General features: G+C 42.3%; 1 protein-coding gene across 1 annotated transcript; it reads right to left on the bottom strand.

Moving 5' to 3' along the window:
* Positions 1-1391: 1391 nt before the first annotated feature.
* On the bottom strand, positions 1392-24621 carry RUBCNL (rubicon like autophagy enhancer). Its single transcript, XM_009102946.4, has 16 exons — positions 24262-24621; positions 23552-23660; positions 21352-21460; positions 18628-19293; positions 14185-14270; positions 10868-11078; positions 9842-9946; positions 7741-7783; positions 7251-7383; positions 6711-6856; positions 5913-5977; positions 4540-4778; positions 3678-3739; positions 2612-2765; positions 2400-2490; positions 1392-1983 (listed from the first exon to the last, which is right to left on the bottom strand). The coding sequence occupies exons 2-16, from the start codon at positions 23621-23623 to the stop codon at positions 1871-1873; spliced, it is 2295 nt and encodes a 764-aa protein (XP_009101194.1). The 5' UTR covers positions 23624-23660; positions 24262-24621; the 3' UTR covers positions 1392-1870.
* Positions 24622-25301: the final 680 nt, after the last annotated feature.

The raw sequence follows: 25301 nt of genomic DNA, 5'->3' as shown, positions 1-25301 counted from the left end.
CTTATTAGTACTGTAAACACTAATGTAGAGGTGAACCCCCAGGTAGCAGATCCTTTCCTTGCTAAAAGGTGGAGCAAACAGATGAGGAGAGCAAGAAAAAAAATGCACAAAATGAGAACAAAAAATTCAAAACACTAACAGCATCCCACTGGAGAGAACAGAACGCTGATTCATACTTTCAGGTCCGGGGATTTCTCTGTTCATTCATACTTCACAGCACTAACAGAAAAATGGCTTTACAGGTTTGAGCAGCTGTTCTACCTTTCTGAAGGCAAGGGCTTCATTAGAACTAACCAGCCAGGCAGGGAAATAAAGCTGCTTTCAATTTACAGCACTTCACCTTCAGGCAAGGACTCTGTCTGCAAGTGTGAGGGTGGATTTAAACAGGAACATCTCTCCTGAGCACTCACTGTGTCTCCTCACATTTCTAAGTGCTCTGGAAAGAAACTTCAGGAGTGGAGTAGCTGGTGGAGGTGGCAAGATGTTGGCACTGGGTGACTGCATGGTGGCCTGTGTGTGCAGAGGCCAGGACTGCCCCATGTCAGGTACAGCTGCTTGCAGCCAGCTCCGATGGACACACTGCAGAACAGGGCTGAGCACCTCAGCCACGATGGCAATACTGCTAAAAACTGTATTTAGGAAAGAGCATGAGAAACAGCAGCAAAAACACCAAGGTCAGTGAAAAAAGAGGAGGAAGAGGTGCTTTAGGCATCAGAGCACAGATTCCCCTGCAGTCCATGGAAAGGACCTCACTGGAGCACATGAATATTTCCTGAAGGAACTATACCTTCCGGAGAGCCTGTACAGGAGCAGGTTTATTCTGAATGATTGCAGCCCATGGGAAGGATTCACATTGGAAAAAGGGAAAAGTGTGAGGAGGCAGGAGTAGAAGAAAGGAGCAGTTATGGACTGACAGCAACCCCAATTCCCCATCTGCCTTGCACCACTTGGGGCAGGCTATAAGGTAGAAAAATTGGGAATGAAGGTGCAAAGATCAGTCTGGAAAATGGGTGGGTGAGTAAGGGAAAATTATTGGTTTAGTCTTTGCTTTTCACCACCCTACTCAATTTCTAATTTACAATGCATTTAATTTTTTCCAATTCAGGGTCTGGTTTTTTTTTTTTACCCATGACAGTAGCTAGCAAGTGATCTCCCTGTCTGTATCTCAGCCTGTGAGCTCTTCCATCTTCTTTTCTCTCTCTGTCCTCTTGAGGAATGAGGTGAGAGAGCAGCTGGGTGAAGTGTAAAGAGCACCTAGCAGTAGGCCAAGGTAACTCACCACAGGCTGTTGAATTGATGTCTTTAAAAGAAACTTAAAATTCACTGGTTCACAATAAGCATTTGCCATAACAATCTCAGATTAGCATCTGCTTAAAATCTGCAGACAGGTCTTTTCTATTTATTGTAGAGTTTTTCAGAGAATGATTTTGTACTTCACCACTTTTTCCCCATTTCCAAATTTGAACACAGGCAAAGACTTCCAACACTCACTTACTATCCATACATTATCTGCAGAATTACAGAGATGAATCATTTTTACATGAAAAAATACAGTATTAAAAATCTTACATCCAAGGACAAAACATAGCAACATAAGGCAGACCGAAAAATTAACATCCAGTCTGTCATCATTAAGATGAAACTCCTTCAGGGTGAGTTTTTAATGACAAAAATGAAGTTGACGTTTGGTTTTTTTGGTTTGGTTTTTTTTTTTCTTTTTTTTTTTATTATTATTTTTTTTTTACCCCCCATAAAGGAGACATGCATTAAAAACAGTAATGTCTAAAACAACATTATTTAACACTTAATCATGCACCTGAAGATTTGGCTCTGAGCACCTTCTAAAGCCAGCAGTCAGAGGAACCCAGTTTCACTGAGGCACCAGTGATGGAGTTTCTGAAAGAGTCCTCCGAGCTGAGATCCGCAGACATTTGGGGCAGCCTCCAGACTTGAAGCATGCTTTGTGAAAGCATGTTTTGCACTCTGTTTATAAATAGAGTAGCATTTAGAGAAAGAAAATAGAATTAAAATAAATGAATCAACAGCTGTGTTCCTTGAATAGTGTTCTATCATGTACATATCAGCACAAAAGTAAACAGAAGCAGTGCAAGGCTGGGATAGCCACCACCACTGTAATAATTTACACTGAATGCTGGCAAGATCTGATAAAAAAGCTCTCTCATGCCTAGACCCAAAAAATAGCTTCCCACTGCATAGTCAGGCAAATGCCTGGTTTTGCTCTCTGAATCCACTGATATGAAACAGCTGCCACAGGCTGGTTTTCCAGGATGCATGCTGTCCATGGTTTCCAATGCACATGTTTAAAATAAACATTGAGAACATTTTAAACACCAAAATTCCCCCAAGGAAGAAAGAAAAACTTTCAGTCTGGAACTTACCTGGGCACCTTTTACATTTGGCAGTCTGATATGGAAAGAGCAGGTCTGCGCTCTGACAGAATTCACAGATAAACCCCTTCGCTTGACAGAGCTACAACAACAACAAATGGGTTGAATTTAAACCTAAGTAAAAAATTATTTGGGAATGGCAGCAGGGATATTTCCTTACAGTAGCAGCTGCAAGGACACTAAAAGCCCTGGTTTTTCCTTACCTCACAGCCATCTACATGAGAGGTGGAGCTCTTCAGAATATCTTTAAGAAGGGGCAGTAACTGCCCTCGTTTGATCTTCACCAGATCATCCAGTGAGAAGAGATGCAGCTCCTCTGTCAGATGGCTGGGAACCTGTTCAAATTCTTTCAGTACACTGCAAAGAGAAATAAAACCCAAATAAATTTACAAAATGTTGTTTTTCAAGTGTATTTCCAGAATAAGCATCTTTCACTTCTCTAGTAACATGGGGATTATACAAGGCAAGTTCCTGCTATCCACCTCCCTCCCAATTTGAGATCACTTTATTAAGAATTGGAAGGTTTGGGATTTAGAATAAACTAATCTGCTTTAAACATGCATTTCTCAGACTTTGGAGTTGCCATACACAGTTACCCCAGCAATCCTTAAATAATGTGTAAAGGGCTCCCTCCTACCTCAGGAACAGTAGGCAAAATCCCAAACAGTATCTAATAAAATAAACCAGGCTTATTTATTTGCTTTGTAAAGAGGACTTTGAGGGGTTTTATCCTGCACACGTCACTAATGGGTGAAAGTATGTTTGTGCTGAGCAGGTGAACTCTGGAAATAGAGCTATTGGTCTTTATCATTTCTGCTTACTACTACTTTCATTTGAACATTTTCATAAAATAAACTGAATTGAGCATTACGACAGGTTTCTGGAAGAAATCTTTAAATGCTCAAGGAACACACTTGTTAATTTAAAGAAGCCAACATATTTTTAAAGACAAATATTCTCAGAAATGTAAGTATCTTTGACATTTTAAGGAGTGAGAACCTAGGTGAAACAGAACAGGAAAAAATACACATCCAACTAAAATGACTCAACATTTAAAACCAAACTATATTACAACAAACAGCTACCACATAAAACTTGTACTTCACTCAACACTTGCAGTGCAATAGAAGGCAATTTTTTAATTAGAGTTCTCTAATGATCATATCAACTATTTAAAACTGCACCCAAATGTCTCTAGAGAAGAAGGCTCTATAAGCACATAATGTACATTTTATTAAGCTATTTTTCATGTATAATCACAGTCCATACCTTTCAGCAAATCTGCATGTTTTCAAAAGCTTTTTTAAATGAAAAAGCTGTTCTTGCATCTCCTAAAAGATGGAGGAGAAAAACAAAGCCATTTTTAAATCAAAAGCATTGTTTGTACATATTCCTAAGTGAGGAACACCACTATTTGTGTCTGCAACCCTTGCAAGTACACCAAACCACACCCAAAAAAAAGGGACTTTACACCTAGCATAGTATTAAACAAATGGATTTTCTAATGCAAGAAAGCCAAAAGCAGGCAAAGGCTATTTTTATTCCCTGACAAGTGAAACAAGTCCTAACGCCAAAAATGGCTGCAGGTCTTGATGCATGCTAGACCCACACTTGTGTAAGAACAGGTAAGCCAGGTAAACTCCTTAGGCAAGAGGAGTTTACCTGGCTTACCTGAACACATGGCTACTTGCAGTCTTCAGCAGAACACTCTTCCTGAAGCTGTAGGAGGTACAGCTCTTACATAACCAAAGGATGCTTCCCCGAATGGCCCACAAAATTAAGGAGTCATTCCAAAATTACAGAACTTTTCAAACAGCCAAAAGGCAGAAAGATGTAAATATTTACTGCTGGAGACCAACTCCCTTATATGCACTAAAACGGGAAACCACTAAAGAAACACCTCCCAAAGAAAACCGGGCTAAGGAGAACTCTGGCATAGGTTGGAAACATCTCTCTTTGCTCCCTTCACCTGAGGGAAAAGAGGGCAAGTCCCAGAAGTGGTGATGGATAAGACAGAAAAAAACAACCCTCCTCCTTACCCCATACACACACAGGACATCCTGCCTTAAGGACTTCTTCCTGAAAGTCTCAGACCCAGAAATTCCTAGTAAAAAAAAAAATCCACACTTACCCTGACCCTGTCCATTTCTTTACTTTTCGTGTAGAGGGTTTTGTTAATAGATGACACATTGAAAATGGGGTGCTGCCATATGCTGTCCAGTAGGTGTTTGGAGAAGTTGCAGACATAGTATTTCTTGAAATCCCACTTTGAAAGTATTCGGGCAGGAATAGAAGACTGGGCATAGCTGTGGCAGCAGTCACAGAAATACTTCCCCAGGTAGTCACAATAGCGGAGTCTCCTGATATATTCTGCAGGCAGACAGCAATGAAATTCTAAGTATTTTAAAAACTTATGGGACACAACTCTTGCCTGTATGCCTAGTCTGTCTAAATAACTCAGATCTAGTGGAATGAAGAAAAAGGGATTTTTTGCTTGTTTTATTCTTTTCAGTAGAGGGCTTTATTATTGTGGCAAACACACGTAAAAAGTTTGCACTTGGCATTAAAACAGAAAGCTTTCCTCAATTCCATATTTGTTCAACTGATTATAATTATCAACATCTTAGAAAACTCCTGCTGCTTTAACCACAAAAAAAAAAAAAAAAAAAAAAAAAAAAAAAAAAAAAAAGTAAAATACAAAACAAAAATACTTCCATTGATTTTGGAGTCATGTTGGTACAATACTTTTTCACATCAAGAGATTTGTGGGGCTTTTCCCAGCTATTACAGCATCTCCTATTTGCTCAGCTTAATATGCCATCATAGATTGTAGATACTTTACAGGACACCACTAATGCTGCTCTTGTGAGCTGACCCAGAGTGAGACCTAAGAGCCATTTCAAAGATTTCTTAGGTAAGGTCTGTTTGTCAGTTCTGTAAATCATTGTGCTTTCAAGCAGTTTACAAAGTATCAGGAATTTAAAAAAAAAATTAAAAAAAAAAAAAAAAGAAAGGTTTTGTCATCAAGATCTAAAGAAACAAAAGAGTTTTAAAAAGACACCCCAAAAGAACAAAACTACAAATTCCATAACCTTGCATATAGTCCCCAGAAAGAGACTTTTGGCAGTGTCTAAATTGGCACAGGGAAAGAATTATTAAAAGAAACAACTGGACTATGCAAAACCAGCACTTTCCAGCCTGGAAGGCTGATTTTATTTGTGTAGTTTTTTTTCTGTTTTATGACTGTTATGAATTTTTGTGGTTATGAGAAGGATATATATCAAGTATTGTATTCTGCATTGTATGAAAAATTCCAGACACCGGAAAGATCCCACTGTCTGTTTTACTATTGCAGGCACATCCAACAAGGAGATTTTCCTTCTAGCTCAGATGATAATTTAAAAATTGTGATACATCTGTGTTGGTGAGGTCTGATTAGAGTACTGACTGCAGTAAAAGTACTGCACTTACTAGGGGTTTCTTGCCAGTTTTGGTAATACTTACTGCTTTCTATCGGGGTTCCACAGCCAACACACGTAAAGTTTTGAGCAGCCACCACTGCATCTCTCCTGTATACAGAGGCAAATAGTTAGACCATTCAGCTCCCAAAAGACAGTTTTAATTAACAATCTTCCAAAGTGCAAAAGAGCTAACACTGGCACCAGGGAGAACATCCACCTCAAGAGCTGACTCCTACCCTTCACATGAAGAAGGGAGATTCTGTAACACTTGTTGAAGAACTAAATTATTTTCCATTTCTTAAGGTGGCATTTGTATCATAGGGTTTGGAGAGGGGAAATCCACATTTGCAACTGAAAAAGCAACTGTACCTGCAGCAGCACAGGGAACAGCCAGTTTGCTTACTGTCTGCACTTCACAGCATTTGAGACAGGGTGAGACAGCCATTTCCTCACACATGACCTGCTGTCTCTCCCCACTTTCTGAAAACCATAAAATACTAGCAGGACAGCAGGGAAAGGCAAGAATATTCTCCAGGTAGTGTCACAAAATGAAATTTTTAGGAGCTAAGTACACTGCCACTGTAACACCAAGTATGTGTATTACCACATGGAAAATTGTATATGCTGTGTTCATTAGGACGTGCCAAGAGAGGGAAAAAGAGGCCATCTGTTTTCTAGTGAGGCTGGTGACAGACACTGCAGAAGGCTGTGCCATGCACCAGCTCTAGACCTGTTCACAGATCATCTGCACATGCACTGGATCTGTTAATCACCCCAGCTCCTTCCATCAGCTTTCCCCATGCTATACTAAATGACAATGCCCAGATCCCTCAAAACTTACTTGACTGAAGGATGAATATTAAATATAATCTGTGATCTTGGTGGGGACCAGCCAGAAGATCCTCTCAACTTGGATTTGATCTTTATTTCTTCAGCCAGATTCAAACTGGACTCAAGTTCTCTTGGAATCTCTTCTTTCAGCACAGACTATTGGAAAAGACAAGCTCATGAAGATAACCAGTCCATCAACTGGACATATGTTAAATGCTACAGGAGATGTTTATCTCCCTTTATACTCCAGTATTTTAAAGTTCAGTTTTCATCTGCACGTAGTCCCCCCATCAAACGCCCTCATATCAGTCCCAGAAGAAAGCACATCCTGATTGTTCACAACTACATTGTTTTAAGTGTGGAGAGAGAGGACATTTTCTAAAAATTTGGATAAAGTGAACTAATAAACTAAGCACTCATGTGTATTTGTTTTCTTTTTTTTTTTTTTTAATGTAGCTTCCTCCTTTTCCTAGCAGCGAAGCAGCTGCACTGAGACCATGATTATTTGGGGAACTGAATAAAGAGCTCGTTGTTTTCAGATCAGACTCACTCTCTGCTTAGATGATCTCAGGCACCCAGACAGCTGAACTGCAGAGTCTGTCTGCAACCAGTATTTTCTGAAAGCTCTGCACAACTCCTGGGCTGTTGCTTCAGCAGAATTGCTGCCTGGTTCAAAAGATGATCTGAAAGGTAAGGAATGCTGTCAGTGAAAAACAGCAGCATGTCATCGCTATCTCCACTGTCTTTTCTGCACCCAGGAAAAGTTTTCTCCCATTCCTTCATTCCTACCCTGTTTCTTTCAAACACCCAGGCCCTTGAAGAGCCACAGATACCACCGTCCAGCAAGACTAGGGGACCAGAGAAACACTGCTAAGCCAAGCACCAGAGACATTTGCTGTCAAGCAACATTCCTTCCCCTTCCTTGAGAGGGCCCAATTTACCACTCCCACAACTTTCCCTGCCCCAGCCAGAAGAACCACCAGAAAGCTGCTCCAGCAGAAAAGGTAGAGCCAGGAAGCTATTATAGTAAAGATACACACCTTTTATCAGGGGCAACAGACAGATTTTCAAGGTCTTCAAGTTCTGCAGTAAAGGAGAAAATTTTATCAAACCATTTAAGAAACAAAGTGTCTCTTACTCATCAGTATTTTAAAAATACTTTCTGTGTTACCACAGTGTCAGTTTCAAATATATTCATCTTTCCAACACCCTTCTTGGATGTGGGAAATAACCTCAGCCCTGGCTGTAAAACAGGCATAAGGAGTTTTATCTCCTCTGCATATCTCTGATGTGATGAAGAATATTCCCTAATACCTTTGCATCCTATCATCACCATCAAGAATTGAAAAGGCATCCTATCTGCCTTCAAGGACTGAAAAGACAAGGAGAGACTAAATGCATGCTGGTCAAGGTCCAGACAGAAGTCACTCAACAGCACAGAGCCAGGAGTGGCCACATTAGCTTTTTTGGACACTAACAGATGTTTGGAGACCCCAGTCATAAACATACCAGTTAATGCTATAAACATGTTAGCAACAGGTGAGATTAATGCAACTAAAGGACACCATTTCATTATGTCTACACAATATGGTTATGCCAACAAGGTGCTCACATTGGTAGTGTTAGTCTTGACCATGCTTATTGCTCTCAAGACAAATGTTTCCTCATTTACACATCTCAAAGTAACTCTTGCTGCTAGGAATGTAGTTCTTTTGGGAACTTGTTCTTCATTAATAGATTTGGGAAAGATGAGAGGAAAAAATAAGTCTCAAAGACCAAAGAGAACAATAAAAATCCATTTGTTGTCAGGAAAAGATAAAACAAAGGTTAAAAGTTGCACAGGTCACTTTTCAGGGTTTTTATTTCTGTATGTGTAAAAATCAGAAGCAAACCAAATGAAACTCAGGATGCCCTAAAGAGAACAGAGACATTTTACTCTAATCCTGGAGCAGAGGGAGAGGCTGCCTAAAACTCAGTCAATATGTTTCATTAGGAAATTATCATGTCCTAAATTCTCTCAAACAGTGCTGCCACAGCTGACTGAGGTTGTGCCAGTTTCACACTTTCTTCATGCATGTTCCTTTGGTTTAATCCTTAGACATAATTTTACTCCCTCTGTTGGGTTTGCATGGCAAGATTTTGGTAGCAGGAGGGGCTATGGCAGTGGCTTCTGTGAGAAGCTGCTAGAATCTTCTCCCAGATCTGAGAGCCAATGCCAGACAGCTCCAATATGGACACACCATGGGCTGAGGCTGAGCCCAAAGCCATTGTGGTAGTGCCTGTGGGATAACAGAGTCAAAATGGGAGGGGAAAAACCCTGAACAGCTGCAGCTGGAGAGAAGTGTGAGAATATGTGTGAGAAACAGCCCTGCAGACACCAAGGTCAGTGGCAAAGGAGGAGCAGGAGGTGCTCCAGGAGCCATAGCTGGGGTTCCCTTGCAGCTCCTCATGCAGAACATGGTGAGGCAGCTGTGCCCCTGCAGCCCATGGGGATTAATGGGGGAGCAGAGATCCCCCTGCAGCCTGTGGAAGAGCCCAGGCTGGGGCTGGAAGGAGGCTGTGACCTAGAGGAAAGAAGCCCATGCTGCAGCATGCTCCTGACAGGATGTGTGGGAAGCCCCAAGAGGTGGAGAAATCAGAAGTGAAGTTTAGCCCAGGAAGAAGGGAGAGGTAGGTCGAGGGGTAGGTGCTTTAAAACTTGATTGAATTTCTCATTACCCTACTCTGATTTGATTGGCAATAAATTAATTTCCCCACATTGACTGTTTTGTCTGTGACAGTTTTTGATGAGTGATGTCTCCCTGTCCTTATCCAACCCAAAAGCCTTTTGTTCTAATTTCTCTCTCTTTCCAGTGGACAAAGGAAGTGATGGAGTGGTTTGGTGATCACTTTTTGTCCAGCCAGAGTCAGCTCACTACACTCTCAAACCAGAAAAGATATTTTTTCCTAGAAACAAAATCCTCCAGCAGTCTGATATTTCTGCACGTGTTCTAATAAGGACCTACACATCCATAATTATTTCCATTTTCTCATGTTATTTCTGCTACAATAACATCTACTAAATCAAGAGAATTCCCAAACAATGGAATAGATTCAACTGAATAATATTCAGTTTCTGCAGTTACAATTTTAAAGTCTTACCAATAATTACATATTCATCCTCTGAGTCACTGTGGCAATGAAATCTGGTAACCTCATGATGTGGTGGTAGAGGCACTGGGGAGCTGACAGGCAGCAAAGCACAGCCTGCCCAAGACAAGGACAAGATCGGTTGAACTTTTCCAGCATTTATAAGTAGCTGCAATTATGTTTACATTTTTCATCACTTTGCAAAACTTTAGCACACAGACTGCATTTATAGAGCAATTTTAATTGTTTTTATACATACATAGAGCAGGCCAGTTCTTGGGAGTCTGTCATACAACATGTCCCTCAGTTTCTCAGCCAGAATCTTGTAGAAATAAACCCAAACCTTTTATATTGCCAGTGGTCTCTCCCCTTTTAATGTCCAAGAACACCATTCATTTTTCCACAGAATTTATGTCATTTAGACATTAGACTTATGACATTTCGACTTTATGTCGCTTTAGACTCATGATTCATCACTAAGATCTGTACTACTCAAGAGACTAAAATCTACTTAAAAATGCATGTGCTGACTCAAGCATAATAATGCCAGGAGTATTTATTATCTTGCCTTAAACTATATGTGAATGAATATTCTGGGGAGTCTCACTCAAACCAATTGCAATTGGCTGCATTCCTTGTCTGCATACTGCAGAAGCAAAGACAGAAGGAAAGGCACAAATTGCAAATACTATAAAAAAATTTAAGCAGAGAGAAAAACAGCTAGCTACAGGCATGCTCTGTGGAGAGTCATGCTTGGCTTGTGGCATTTAACCCTACATCTTAATTTTAATGTAAAAAATGATTATAATTAATAAAACATAGGTGTGAACCACCAATGTGGTGGCAAAAGGAAGTATGTGACCCACAGGAAAACACTTGTGGCATAATGATCCTCAATGGACACAGCTCTCCAGAGACTCAAAGAGGGTAACAGAGGATTTGGTTCCAAGCAACGCCCCAATTTGTTCAGTACTTTCTTGCACAGAAAAAACAGCAAAGGCTTTCAAACAAGGTTAGATTCTAAATTAAGTAACTTGCCTTCATAACCACTGTCTGAAGAGGTAACAGAAGAATCAGACTTCTTCACTCCAGGGTAAGAAGATAACTCTGAGTCAGTGTGATAGCTGCCATCTGATCCACTTGTTTCCTCCACACCCCAGGACTCTGCTTGTTGTTGGCTCAGGATACTACATTTCATTTTTTCTAGTGATGCTATAATCATGTCTGCGACAAAAAAGTGTGCGTTTTCCTGGACACAAGATTGGAATGCTCATTAGTACTGATACTTAGTTAAGATGAAGAGAAATGCATTATTTTCCCCCCATACTTTTTCAACTCTATAAATAAAAATGTAAACCTGTCTGACCTTTTATTTAAACTTAAAAACACCACCCCAAGGGCAATTCAAGAACATGATGCAAAAGGCAACTGCCTAGATAATTGTCTCACCCTTGATTATAACATCCAATCTATTTCATCTTACCCATGTATTAGATAAAAATAAACTTGATTACATGACTAACTGGTGTATATGTATGCATTTCAGAGATGGAGCCTTCTAGTTTCCCTGCATTATTTAGTATGCAAGTGTGCATCCAAGCAACCTATTTGACATGATTTAATTTCAAGTCAATGTGTATGAGCAGCTTTGCACACATGCTAGCTGGAGGGGGCCAGAAACGGCAAGTTTTGAATGGAGGGTAGATCTTCAGGTGGTGGGAAGTACAGGAGCTAGTAAAGTGTTTCCATTTGTTAAGAGTTAGGGCAGTGAGGTGGGGAATATGCAGCAAGATAGCTCACATGGCAAACTCAACCGTACATAGAAAATCTATGATAAGAGAAAGTGGGAACCTGGCTCCCCTGGATTTCCCACTGCCTTAAATAAAAGGTAGCTGCTCCAAAGTTTCACTGTAGCATTTCCAAATCAGACAACACTTCCTTGTGATGTCTCCTGCCATCTTGCCTGCCCTGGTCACCCATTCTCCAGGAAAAGGGACCACTGAGACATACACATACACCTGGAGCTCCTTTCCTAATATCACTGCTGTATCCCTTGCTTTCTGAGGTCTAACAGAGCATCCCACCAGCCCCACCTGAGCTACTGCTGATGGCCTGGACACAAGTCCCACACCAGACTCAGCTCAAAAGTGGACACATCATTGAGAGATAACTGTATTCAGGATGGTAATCCAGAGACACCCAGGATACTCTCAACTGCCATGTGCAAACATAAACTTACATCTAAAAAGCTATGGCAGTATCCAAGTCTGGAGATTGCTGAGTGCAGGATAATTAAAGCTTTAAAAAAGTGGCTTATGTTCAGAAAATTCTACCACTCAACATCAGTATTCATTATATCCCCTCAACTTGTATGGGAACCATGAAGAAAGACATCAGTGTTTAGGAATAGCTAAATCTTAAGGAGCACAACAGACAGCACAGCTTTCTTACTGCTCACAGAAAAATACATGTAGACAAGATTAATCTCAGCATTAGAGTGCATCCAAGTCCCTGTGGGTGTTTGGAGAGTCTTATCTTTTTCCTACCCCTAATTAATATGACTTGCTTGGTGCACAGTTTCCCCAGAGACAACTTTCACTGAAATTTAGGAGTCCAGTAGTTTGCTATCCTTCCATTAGCAAAGAAATAACTCCCAAAACGAAAAAAGGCTTTTAAATTATCTCGTACTTTGAAGATAGAAAAAGTCTCAAGCTAGTGGCAGAACACAGCCTATCAGCATGCCCTGCTGATAAAAGCAATTATGAGTGTATCTGAGAGAGCTGCATTGCAAAAACATGAAACAGAACACACAGACTCCTGTCCTCAGCATGGCTATCAGCTTGCAGCTCTGCCTACTGATAGCTCCCTTACCCCACGAAGCAGAACCAACTCAGCTGTGACACACCAACCTTCTCATTTCTGTCCTCTCCCACTAGCATCAGTGGAAAGTCCCTTTAAGATTATCTGACCCATTTCCTTCCTAGCACACAACTACAACTGCAGGACCTACTGACACCACATGTACCTTAACTTTCAGTCCTAAAGTTGAAAGACATTATTTCACAAGCTAGAACTATTTGATATTTAGTGCGTTTTTGTTTGGTTGGATTTTTTTGTTCTTTGGGTTTATTTTAAAGGCAGCCTTGCTCATAATAGACTGAGCTCTTGCTATCTTTTAACTTGTAATCACATCAACCCCCAATCTCTGCACAGTAGTAGCAACTGATAAGATCTTTATTCACTCAACACTTTGATTGTGGTTTCTAATCCAGATACCTGCTCACCAGTCTCCTGGTGTTTGAAAACAAATTACTTTTGTTTCAGGTCCCACAATAAAGATGGAGACACACTGTCTCCTTTCTGCAACACCTTTCATAAAAAGCCACACAAAAAGCTAGTTCAAGTTTGTTGAGTTTTGGTGTGTGATTTATTGAGTGGGTTTTATTGTTTAAAATGCACCTTATGGATGAGAGAGCTTCAAATCAAAGGTAGAACTTGCTCCTCTGGTAAAAGCAGTGTTGTGCACAAAGATGATGGTTACCTCTGGGGCCCAGGACATGGGACCACATGCACACAGTCCAGCAAAAAAAAAAAAATCTCCTTTACTAGGCACATTTTTAAAGCTCTTTTATATTAAATCCTACTCATTGCAATCCATTAACCCCTCTTTTTCCACTGTTGGAAAAGATTAACATTTAGCACACAGAGTTATGTGGGACAGCTTTAGCTCCTTATCTTTAGCTCTCTTTATAGGCTTGAGTGGCCTGCCTATCTGGCAACACACCTAAGACTGTTTGAGGCCCTTATGAGAAACTGCTTGAATTACTGCAGCTCTTAAGAGTTATTGTGCTTGGAATCCATACTGTAATTTAGACAAAAAAAATCTCACATGCTTATCATCAGCACACACAAAAAAACTCCATCCTCTCCCCATCTTTTGATAGTAAAAGCATGAGGTAAATCTCACACATATGCATGCATGCAGCGGCAACTTTTATGTAACATATTAGAATATAACTTTAAAAGATACTAATGGTAAAGTTTGCTTTCAAGGAATGTGTGGGGAAATGATGGAATGAAAAGCAGAAACATACATTGCTCCTGTATAAATTTCCATTATTTAAAAATAATTAAAATATTTAATTAATGGGTCAAGAGTAAAAACAAATTATGAAATAGGCATTTTATGTTTGCAGGTTCACCCACAGAGGGCAAGAAGAGGGAAAATAGAGTATTTGTAAAGATTAGTACGTCTTTCAGGAAGTTCTTTTATTGAGAAACACCTCTTGTCACTTGGTTTTGCCCCAATAAAACGTAAAAGCCATGATCATGATGACAGTGTTTGCTGTCCTCACCTTTTCCACATCCTCTGGGAGCATGCAGACATCCTGCAGTGAACGATTCAAGGGTATAGCACTTATATTCAAAGGAGAAGTAGAACCTGAGGGTAGAACAAGAACTTTTATTAGTTACTTCTTTCTCTGCAGCTCCCATGATGCATGCTGGGACTTCCAGAAAGCAAAGCAAGGTTTTTTTCCCAAAACTGAACACCACTGGGGCTGGAGGCTGTGGTAGAAGCTAAGGCAGAGAAAAATGTGAGAAACATGCCAGCATTTGACCTATTCTGGCAACCTAAAGCACGAACATCAGCTAACAGAGAAATACAGTTTCAATGCTGTGCTGTGACAGCAGCACTGCACTCTCACACCAGTTCTCTCCAAGCTACAGCCTGAGCTGCTGGGGACAACCACAAACAGAACCTGAGGCTGGATTTGCAGCAACGCTCTGCAGTAGGTGACACAGCCAGCTAACACTGCACTCTGCTCCTTCACAGCTGCCGGAAGAAACACAAATCCCACTGCTGTCTGGGCATGCAGAGAGATGCACCAGCCTAAAAAGAGTCTCCATATCACTGCTGGCATTGTGTTTGGAAACACAAAGTTTGGAAAACACTTTGACATTATGTTTCCCTACCCCGAGGAAATCTCCCTCCTGCTTCCAAATGCAACCCATACTGAACAGTAGTACGTCCAACTGTGGCATTAGCCACAGTATTCCTTGCTTCCCAGAATTGCAGCTTTTTTCTCCTAGTAGTCTCTCATGAGTATGTGAAATAAATGTTATCTCTTTTACCCCAGTAAGAACTTTTCACTGTACAGCAGAGCACACGTCAGGTTTTTACTGGGGTTTACTACCTCTTCCTGGATCTTGAACTCACAGAGTTTCTGTTTCACCCTCGTGATGTTCACAGGATAAAACAGACCATGTGTGGTGGAAAAGGGCCACCACACATACACCATTTAAAGCCTTTGCAAATAGAACAGCTTAATTGGTGGCTTTTTGTTTTTTAAAAAACTCCCCTCCTAAACTGGTTTAAAAGTCACAGGCTAAAGAGCTCCCACAAAACATGATCATAATTTATGTAAAACTTTTCTCCAACTGAGGGACACTGACTTTCAGGCCTAGTTTGGATTATTTATGTCACTGTACTTAGAGAAACCACGTTATGCTGCCCTGAGCATCGATGACATCAGGCTGTAAAGTCAATAATGAGCTCGAGCAGAGCGACACAGATGGAGAGTTTTTGTACAGAATTATTAATACCTCCATTGTGTCTACCATGAAGGAAAAACAGAAAGGCTGACAATGTGACTTTTCAATACACATTTAATGGCCTAATTAAGTTATTTTCATACCTACCTGATGATTCATCTTACTAGGTAACCTCTATAGCTTGATAATAGACTACATTCTCGTCAGTTAAGATAACAAATATTACCCTCAAATGAAAAATAATAAGCAGAAATAAGGAAATGGGAAAATTATTCCTTTCTCTTTAAAACATAAGACACAATTAATCTTAAATATAATTTTGAAATCTAATGGGAGCTCTCTCATTTGCTTACTTCTTGCATCCCACTTGCATCTTCAAGTAAAGAGAGAATGTAAAAAAAGCACAGGGAAGGAGCCTAGCACATCAAGCAATAGGATGCAACTCTAGGTCTGATGCAGAAAAGTTATCTGGTTGCCCTTCTGCTCCTGAACACTATTACCTGAGGCTGCTGGGGCTGGCGAAAGAGTCCTAAGAGCCAGAGAAGGAAGGACTTTGATGTACATAAAGGTTGAAAGCAAGAACAAGCTTGTGAACTCAGTGTCACACCAGCCACAATAAAGCCTCCAGAAAACACTAAACTCAGCCACAAACTCTTCACTAACAGTGACAGAGCCTTTTCAAAAGGTTGAATAAGGGCCATTCTCTGGTAGCTTCAAACATACGAACAGGGCCTAGTAGGAATTTCAGAGGACCAGCAGAAAATCCCACTAAACAAAAATTATATTCCACTGAAAAAAAAATTTCTAATTTAAGTGATATTTCATAGTTTTCTTGTACCTTGTGCATTTCTCAGAATTCTCCTGTGGGAAACCATCATCTCGAAGACAGCAAGTCAGGAAATCCTATTGTGTAATTCCTGCACTCAAATTAGGCATTATTTTTCTTCTTTTTCATTTTGCTATTCACTTTTCACATCCTCATACTACTGGACAGTGCAGGAAAGAATGAGACCTCATTACCCAAGCTACCCAGTAGTGAGTTAATGGTTAAAAGCAACAAGGAATGAAGAAATGCAGAAGTTTTCACTTTGTACAGAAAAAGCCTGAGTCTAAGGCAGACAGGACATACCACATGGTAAGGCGTCTATCAGAATCCTGCCTCCTATGAGGAGTATCTTTTAGTAAAATCAAGGATGCTCTTCAGTCACCTGGCTGCCACATTCCTTGCTCCCTTTGTTTTGGAGAGCCAGCAGTGCTACTATCCCAACACAAGCTAGTGACACATGCGACTCGTGCCAGAAGGTCGAGTCACGCACGATGTATTTGTTCCACACGTGCCTTGCAGTCCCTGCTGACCCCGAGAGCCTGGGCTGTGCTTTCCAGACCCAGCTCCCCAAACACGTGTGACTGGCCTCAGCCAGCCCCAACTGCTGGGTGCGGTTTCCTTCTCCCTGCTGGGCACTTCTTGAAGGCATGGAGCCAACGCAACACCCAGCAGAAGGAAACAGCCATAATCGTCACATACTAACTGATGACAACAGCCTGTCCCAGATGACAGAGGTGTTACTAAGAGCACACAGCCCTGCAATGGCACGTGCCTGTTTGAGACCTTGCTGCCAACTTAGACCTTGGGTGAATAGCTAGAAAGGATCAGAAACTGGAAGTGGAGGTCAGTGGAGTGTCACCGCTAGGACTACTACTGACCAAAGGGAGAAGAAAAAACCCAAATCGAAACAAACAAACAAAACCTAGACATTGTATTATTCTTTTATAATACAAAGGCAGGATGAACACTCCCTGCTCTTTGCCTTTATTCCAGTAGAAAAATGAGACCTCAGCTGCAATGTTTTTCTGAAGCTCATAATCTATCATCGTGGAATCATAGAGGGGTTTGGATTGGAATAGAAGTTGAATATCACCTTGCTCTAAACCCCTTGCCATGGGCAGGGACACCTTCCACTACACCAAGTTGCTCAAAAATCACTCACTAGACCAGGTTGGTCAGGACCCAATCCAACCTGGCCTTGAACACTTAAAGGGATGGGGCACCCACAACTTCTCTGAGCAACCTGGGCCAGTGCCTCAGCATCCTCATAATAAAAGATTTCTTCCTAATATCTAGTTGCCCTTCCTGTTTTTTTATAAGACCCCTCTAAGTACTGGGGGCTGCTACAAGGTCTCCCTGGAGCCTTCTCCAAGCTGAACAACGTCTTAATAGGCGAGGTGCTCTGTGCATCTGAACATCTTTGTGGCCCTAAGTTAAGTCCTTAGATGCCACTAACATCTTCTATAAACAAACTCTCTGTACCAAAGGCTGCTCCTGTCAATATCAGGTGTTACACAGGAGGGGACTGTTCTGCTGCCTCAGCCAAAGGGCAGGGACCCCAGCCTGCAGCCCGGAAAGGCTGGCCCACCTCATGGAGGCACACACAGCCCCAAAGCCAGGTCAGCTGCTCCCCCAGCCATCTCAGGGACATGCGTTGAACTTCCCCACTGAACTGCTCCTCACCTACAGGACTACACTGCCCAGAACCCTCTGACACTGCAGGGACAGAAGGCACCCTGCTCAAAGGGCACCCTCTGCTAGCAGCCCTCAGCCAGTCCTCTTCACAGACAACACACAGGATTATCCATATAGCTGGAAACTGGTGAAAGGTATAAAGAACCTGTTCTGCATCAGATGGGGGTTTGTGTCTCCAAAACCTCAGGGGCACTTGCAAAGGAGAACAGGAAAAACAGTCCTGCTCCAGAACAAGCCAATTTAGTCATAATAAACTGGATGATAATGCCCAGCCTCCAAAACCCCAGAATCCAAGGATTCCCTCTCGTTCAGCTGCTGCCAAACACAACACGACCCCACACACACCAACGAATCACTACCCAATGCCCAGATCCCTGCTATCTGCTTTTGGGAAAAGGGTAACAGCGAAGACAAGATAAAGCAGGTAGAAAGCTCATCCAGTGGATGTTCTACATTTCTCACAGCTCAGCAAATTCTACATTTTAATTACAGCTGTATATTACAAAAGCATTTCTGCATCCTGAGAGATACCTACTACAAAAGCGTGAGCATCTCTCATTTTACCAACCACCCCTCAGGTTCTCCTTGGTTTTTAAGCTCTTTCTCCCCTCTCTCCTATTTTGAATGACAGCATCTGTCTTATTCGCAATCCCCATAAATAAGGCCTGCTTCAATTGCAGCACTTTCCAGAGATCTTACAACAAAAATGCAGCTGCAAAGTTACCTGTTGGATTGACTGGCTCTGACTGGGAAAGGCCACTGGCAGAATTGCTGTCGCAGCTGCTGAGAGGCGCAGGCTCCACAGCATGAGGGTATTTCACTAGATCTGCTTTACCAACAGTTGAATCTGAAAGCAACTTTGAGAAAGCCAAGTCTCTTTCAGGGGAGGTACAAGATTCTTTTCCAGAATGCACAACAGCGGATGTGACCGTGCCTCCTGTTAACGTCACCTGGGTAAAGCAGTCACGCTTCAGAGGGGACACGCTTGAAAGAGTGAAACCATTCAAGGAGGAAGCAGCAGAATCTCCATCAGTATAATGGGGACAAGGGAAAGTATCCAGTGAAGGTTTGGGGGAATCACAGTCTGTGTTGTTCCAGCATGCCCGGGGCCTGGTAAACCGAATGTCTGTTTGTGTACAGGCAGTGCTGTGATGTGCAGAATCACTGTCGCTGTCATCATGGCTGTCCCCGGCGCTGCTTTCTTCCCACTGCTCCACATCACTGTCAGGATGCTCAGCTCCCTGCATTGTGCTCTGCTCCAAGACCAAAGAGGGCTTCAAACCAGATGCATTTAAAACAGACATGAGAATGTCTTTGATAGCTTCAGCACTGCCTGGGTATGATCCAAAACTTCCAGCATGTCCAATCACTGCTGGCCTTGAAGATTCATCTGTTCAGAAATTAGAAGAAAAAAAGAGGTTAGGAAACAATACTAAGAAAAGGTTAATATACAACATGAATAAAATGCATAATATTTTTTACATAGGTGAGAAGACAGGACAGCAGAATTCACTCACCACTCGCTGCTGCCTCTTCCTGCAAAAAACCTCTTGCTTTCTGTGCTCAGGAAGCAATTCTCTCATTGATAAAGGCTAGGTAATAAACCAACAGTAAAGTATTCTGCTGCTATCCAAACACAATTAGCTAAGACTTTAATGCTGACTGATTGTCAGTGTGCTCAAAAACATCACTGTTGTACAAAACAGGATAACAAAACTATTGCTGGTACAGATACTGATCCTATTGCCAATAGAAGAGAAGATTACATTATAGTAAGTCACATGGAAGATCAATAGAGCAGAAAGAGTAACAAAAAATACACTCAGTAGTACAAGGTCAACGTGCTTGTGTGTTTCAGTTCAGTCAGACTGCAAATGGCTAAAGCAAACTTCAGTCCCATTATTCATCGGGTGGCAACACTTGGCCAAAACCATAACAAACTTAGCTCTGTCACACCAAGATCATTATAATGCCTCTGAAAGAATGAAAAGCACTGCCAAGGTCCTATGTGATCTATTGCAAAACTTAATTCAACAGAAAATGGAAAAACTGTTTTTAGTGGCAGATATAGCAACATTAGCAAGACACAGAAGCATGCACCACAACCAGCAGCTTTTGAAGAATAAACTGAAGTCCTGTACCTTGAACAAAACAAAAAGCCCAAAAACAAACTAACAAAAAAGCCTCAGAGGAACTGCCATAATCCAAGTACTTGAGAGATTAGACACAAAGTCTCTGTTCAAGAAGAAACCATCGACTACATCAACACAATGAAGTTAACAACTATCTCCTTTGGGGAAGGTAAGTCAGTTGTAAAATGCTAAGAATAGATACAATCAAGAAGAATTATTTCCAGAACAAAGAACTCCTCGTTAGGACCACAAGGATTGTTAAACACTGCTGGTGAAAAAAACAGGAAGTTTTGCAGACTCTAGACTTTGCCCAGAGGTTGCTCTCCTTGGACATATATCAATGGAAAACAGTAAACTTCTCCATGAGTCTCTCACCTGGAAGCCTGCATGCATGCAAACAACATGATAAGAAAGTTTACTAAGGAAGGGATCAAAACCAAAAGAAAAAAAAAACCTATGTATTTTGGAACTGCAAGTCCACATAAAGACCCATGCTCATCAAAAAAAATCTGAAAAACTCTGAGAACATCACATATAATTGAAACTGCAAGAGCTCCTAGCAAAACTAACCTAGTAAAGCCAGGTCAAAATCAGCCAGAGTATGTCAGTAATAGGAATCAGTCACCTGCCACTTACCAGGCCAAAGCTCTTGCAGAAATAGAACAAAACAGCACAGTTTACTGGCTGCACTTGCAAACAAACATCTTGCCAATGTAGCCACCCATGGCAATGTAAGGACCAGAATGGGAAAATTAATACTAGCTGACTTTCAAACAAATACATTTCAAACTTTTCAGGGAAAGAAAGACACTTTGGTAACTGATGACATTTCAATTGCACAGGAATACCTAAATTTGGGCTGCAAACATCATCTTCTCTGTGCAAAACACATAGTGTTATAATCAAAAAATTGCAAAATTTTATGAGCTGAAATGGGCCTGAAAGATCATCTAGTTCCAACTCCCCTGCTGCAGGTGGGGACACCTTTCATTAGACCAGATTGCTCAGAGTCCCATCCAACCTCACCTTGAACACTTAAAGGGATGGAGCATTCACAGCCTTTCTGGGCAACCTGATCCACCCTCACACGCAAATGTCAGCATTAACTACAATGGCCAAACTATTATTAAAAGGCAAAAACCACCCATACCTGCAAATTGTATAATGTATTTTGATGTTGTACCACCCTCAAAGCCATTAAGCAAGGAACCCTCTTCAAACAAACTAGACACACGAATACCTATAGCTTTTGCTAGCACTACATGCACCAGCAAAACTCCCCCAGAGGGAGGGAATTAGGGACAAACTGGCATTACCTGAGAGAACAGAGATTTGAGGTGTCGGAGCAAGGCAGCTAATCCTCACGGAGGGGTTTGAAGAACACGCTGAGTCGGTGAACGCCACCTTTAGGCTTTCTTGGTTTAACTATAATGAGAACAGAGAGGCAGACAATTTGGTTATAAGATAACAGCACTCTGCTAATGATACCCTCAGTGTCACAGTCATCCCAACAGGAAGAACACTTTTCTGAAGCCTGCTGACAGTCACCTAACCACTGCCTACATTTCTGGCTGCCTGGAAATCTCCCCAGAAGCATGCACTGTCTGGAGAGCACTCACATCTCAGCTCTGCATCTCTCATTTCAATCCAGAAGGCAGGTGACCAAAAGAAACTCTCCACAGCAGGAAGATTAAGCATGTGCGTAAGGCACAAATGAGACAAAACACTGAACAGGATGCCTGTATATCTACCAAAACAACAGCAATGGAGTGGAAAAGAATTCAGGGAACCACCAATCTGTATCTGGAAGCATTGGCCTATTTAGATGTATAAAAGTTGTAAGCTAAATCTATGAGGATCCAACTCCACAAATATCTGATCCATGTGCTGCTTTATCTCCCAGCTCTAACAACTGGGAGCAAGTGTGGTCATGTCACCTAATTTGATAGAACACAGTACATGTGGTTCATGTCAGCAACGTGACTGACCCAGCATAATGCAAGAGGTGACACAGATAATACTCAACCTGGCATAGGAGCCTGCCGGTAGAAGCTGACCAAAATTTTGAATGCATTTGAACTGCCTGAGCAGGTTTACACCAGATCAGCACTTCACTTTTTGCAGTCAGGATGCTTCCAATTTAGTATTTCTGGCCTCAAAGCTGGATTTACCATACTGTCAAACCAGTGTAAGCTGAACCAGGGAAGCAGATAGTGCAGATACTCAGGGGCTAATTCCAGCAAGAGACTCTGATACACTCAGGACAGCAAAGTAACAGGCATCCTCCCTAAACTCATAAATTCCTTGTGAGGACCTAAAATTTGTTCCCCCACCTCCCTGCTGCCTCAAGTATGTGATGGACCTGCAGAGCACATCACAGAAACCAGGGAAATGAAAGGGATGGCCTGCTACAACATGTACATCGTTGAAAGGCACTTAACCAAGGTGTTGTGCCTTCCCCCAGATCAGTGAAAATGTCTGCACACTGAAGCACGACCAGGACTCCTCCCACCCTCCCCTGAACTCTGTGATCCCATAAAAAGAGAAGGTAGTTAAAGGTGTGCTGTCCTCGGCCACCCCGGGTTGTTGACCTCTACTCTTCTTACGTGGAACAGCGAGGTGACTCAGAGTACAGCTCTTGTCCAGATACCCCTCAAACTCATGGAAAGCAGAAGAAATTAAAACCCACAGAGAATTTCCCTTTTAACTGAAGAATAACGTTTCAAGCCAAAAAATAGTATGTTTAATTTAAAATATTTAGCATTAGATTATGCCAGTGCTTAGAAAAATACTCTTTTCAGTATCTGCTAGTGTTTTCTATTTTTTTCCTCCTCGGTACTTCTTTAGAGAAACTGGCATGTAGGCAGGCTTTATACATATCATAGGGTCAAAATTGTTTTCGATACAATTAACAAACTCTCAGCAATTAACAGATTCTACCCGTTAGGATGCAACTATCCCAACTGCCCAGAAAGATAAATACAAGTACTTTATCAGTACGAATAGCTGTTAATGGTGCTGAGTTTTAAGACTTTTATCTTTGTTTTAAAACAATGCTCCCATCTCTTAGCTCTTATCAGAATGGTCTGAGAATTCAGGTACGATTTCCATTTACTCTCCAGATGCTATGATTTTCAACTACATCACAGGGAAAAAAAAAAAAGCCACATAACTGTCCCCTCTAATAACCGCAAAAAAAAAATTAAAAAAAAAAAAAGCTATTAAAGAGCAGCGATAAGGAAATGCAACAACAACAGAAGCACATGGAAAGCACAACACACTGTCATAGCAAAAAAAAAAAAAAAAATTGACATCTTCCTACTATAAAAGAAGCCTATAAGAAGCCTGCCTTTTCCTCCCCCACCTCAATATTGGTACTGTGTCTCCCAAGTTAATTCTACCAGCATTCAAATATAACTTACTACGTCCACTGAAACTAAAAGCTGGTTTTTGAACCAAAACCCCCCCGAGCTAAGAGCACACTGAGCCACCATTCACAGATCTCCCTTGCCTCACCTTCTCAGAGCAGGGGTGTTTGAAGACTTCTGTTCTGCTGAAGCTGGCGAGCGCTACTGCATGGAGAGACATGATGGGAAAGCTTTCATTTTTCGGTGTTGTTAAGTACCTGGAAGACAGAGAATTACAGTCACCACTACGCTATCCATGCTTCTCCATCTGTTTTGCAGACTCTACAGTTAATATTCTGAACTATTTTCCGTCCCGACTTGGCACGCTAATAGAAGCTCACCGAAAAGCAGAGCTCAGCAACAATGGAAATGTGCTTTAAAAAAGTGCCTAACTCAGAGACGGGGGATCGTTTGTTTGCCTGTTTGTTTTTAAAGAAACACAACAGAAACGCCTTCCACATGCTTAAGATGAAGATTATTGATCTGTGGTCCTTCAGTTTGCTGTAAAAGGAGGAAGAGAGGGAGCGGAGTGAGAAGCAGCGAGCTCCGTGCTCCGGCTGTGCAGCAGAGGCTGCTCCCCCCCAGCACGCCGGGTGCCGGGCAGGGGCAGGGGCGGGCAGCGGCGATGGCAAACGCCGGCGATGTCCCCGGCACGCCGCGCTGCCCTGCTCAGGTCAGGGCTCTGCTGCCATCACGGCTCGCCAAGCGCCGAACCCGGAGGGAGACCCTGGCATCTCCCGCCGCCCCAGGCAGGCGCAGCGCTCCCACCGGGCACCGACCGCGCTCCCCCCGGGCACCGACCGCGCTCCCAGCTCCCACCTGCGGCTGCGGCTCCAGCAACTCCTGCCCGCCCGGCCGCCGCGCCGACGATGCTGAGGCCGCCTCCTGCCCGCTCCACGTCCCTCCCTCCCGAGGCGGGGCCCAAAACAAACGACGCCGAACAAATCCAAACAACGAGAAAGCTGCCGCCGAGGCGGAGCGCCGGAGCTTTGCGCTTGTCTGAGTTGGAGAAAATGTGGCTGAGGGCCGGCGACCTTGTTGCTCTTTGCAGCTTCCTGAGGAGAGGGAGGGGTTGAGCACTTCTCGCTCAGCGACAGGACGCGTGGGAATGGTTCAAAGCTGCTCCTTAAGTTTACACTGGACACTGGGGAGCGTTTATTTGCCGAGAGGAATGGCGTTCCTGGAGGTGGTCAATGCCCCAAGGCTGTCCGTGTTTGAGAAGCATTTGGACAACGACCTTATCAATATGCTCTAACTTGTCAGCACTCAATTACTCAGGAAGTTGGACAAGGGGATCACCGTAATATCACACAACCAAACAAACCCAAGAGGAGTCAGCTGGGAATGAATGGAGGGCGTTCTCTCGGTCGGTGTGAGCTGGGGTGGAGTACAACGAAGCTTCCAGGCAACATATGGAGACGCAACTCAAGAATCAGCTGTATCCGAGGACTTGCTAACTGGCTGATTTGAAGTGCCAGGTCCATTCTCACTGAGCTTATGGAAAAGAATTGAGCCATCTGCCAGGCTATCTACGAGTCAGCTGCCCTAGCAGGCTCAAAACTAGCAGGCTGTAGTTCCTAGTGGCCAGTCTGAGCTAAAAATAGAGTGAAGGAATGCTGAGCTGTATTTGTGAAGCTAAAAAATTGCTGATTGTTCATAAAAAGCAAAAAATATGTGCAGGAACTTGGGAAATCGCAAATCATGAGGAAGTGGGAAGGAGATAGAGTCCAGATGGTACCATGCAGAAATAAGTAGAAGCAGTAAATAGAATGCAAAACAGAGCTGCAGCTGAAAATGTGGCTTTCAGATGTTCTGGAGTAATTGTCTCCTTTTTAAGCACAAATGATGACTTAGCCAGT

This window comes from Serinus canaria, chromosome 1, assembly GCF_022539315.1.
Source record: "Serinus canaria isolate serCan28SL12 chromosome 1, serCan2020, whole genome shotgun sequence".
Lineage (NCBI taxonomy): Eukaryota > Metazoa > Chordata > Aves > Passeriformes > Fringillidae > Serinus > Serinus canaria.
The sequence above is the reverse complement of the archived record's forward strand: the minus strand, read 5'-3'. Positions and strand labels throughout refer to the sequence as shown.

Coding starts and splice junctions, on each gene's coding strand:
- RUBCNL (XM_009102946.4), bottom strand. CDS start 23,623: ATGTCTCTCCATGCAGTAGCGCTCGCCAGCTTCAGCAGAACAGAAGTC. Junction 11,079..14,184: donor TCCCAGAGGATGTGGAAAAG/GTGAGGACAGCA, acceptor TCTTGTGTCCAG/GAAAACGCACACTTTTTTGT. Junction 1,984..2,399: donor CAAATGTAAAAGGTGCCCAG/GTAAGTTCCAGA, acceptor ATTTATAAACAG/AGTGCAAAACATGCTTTCAC.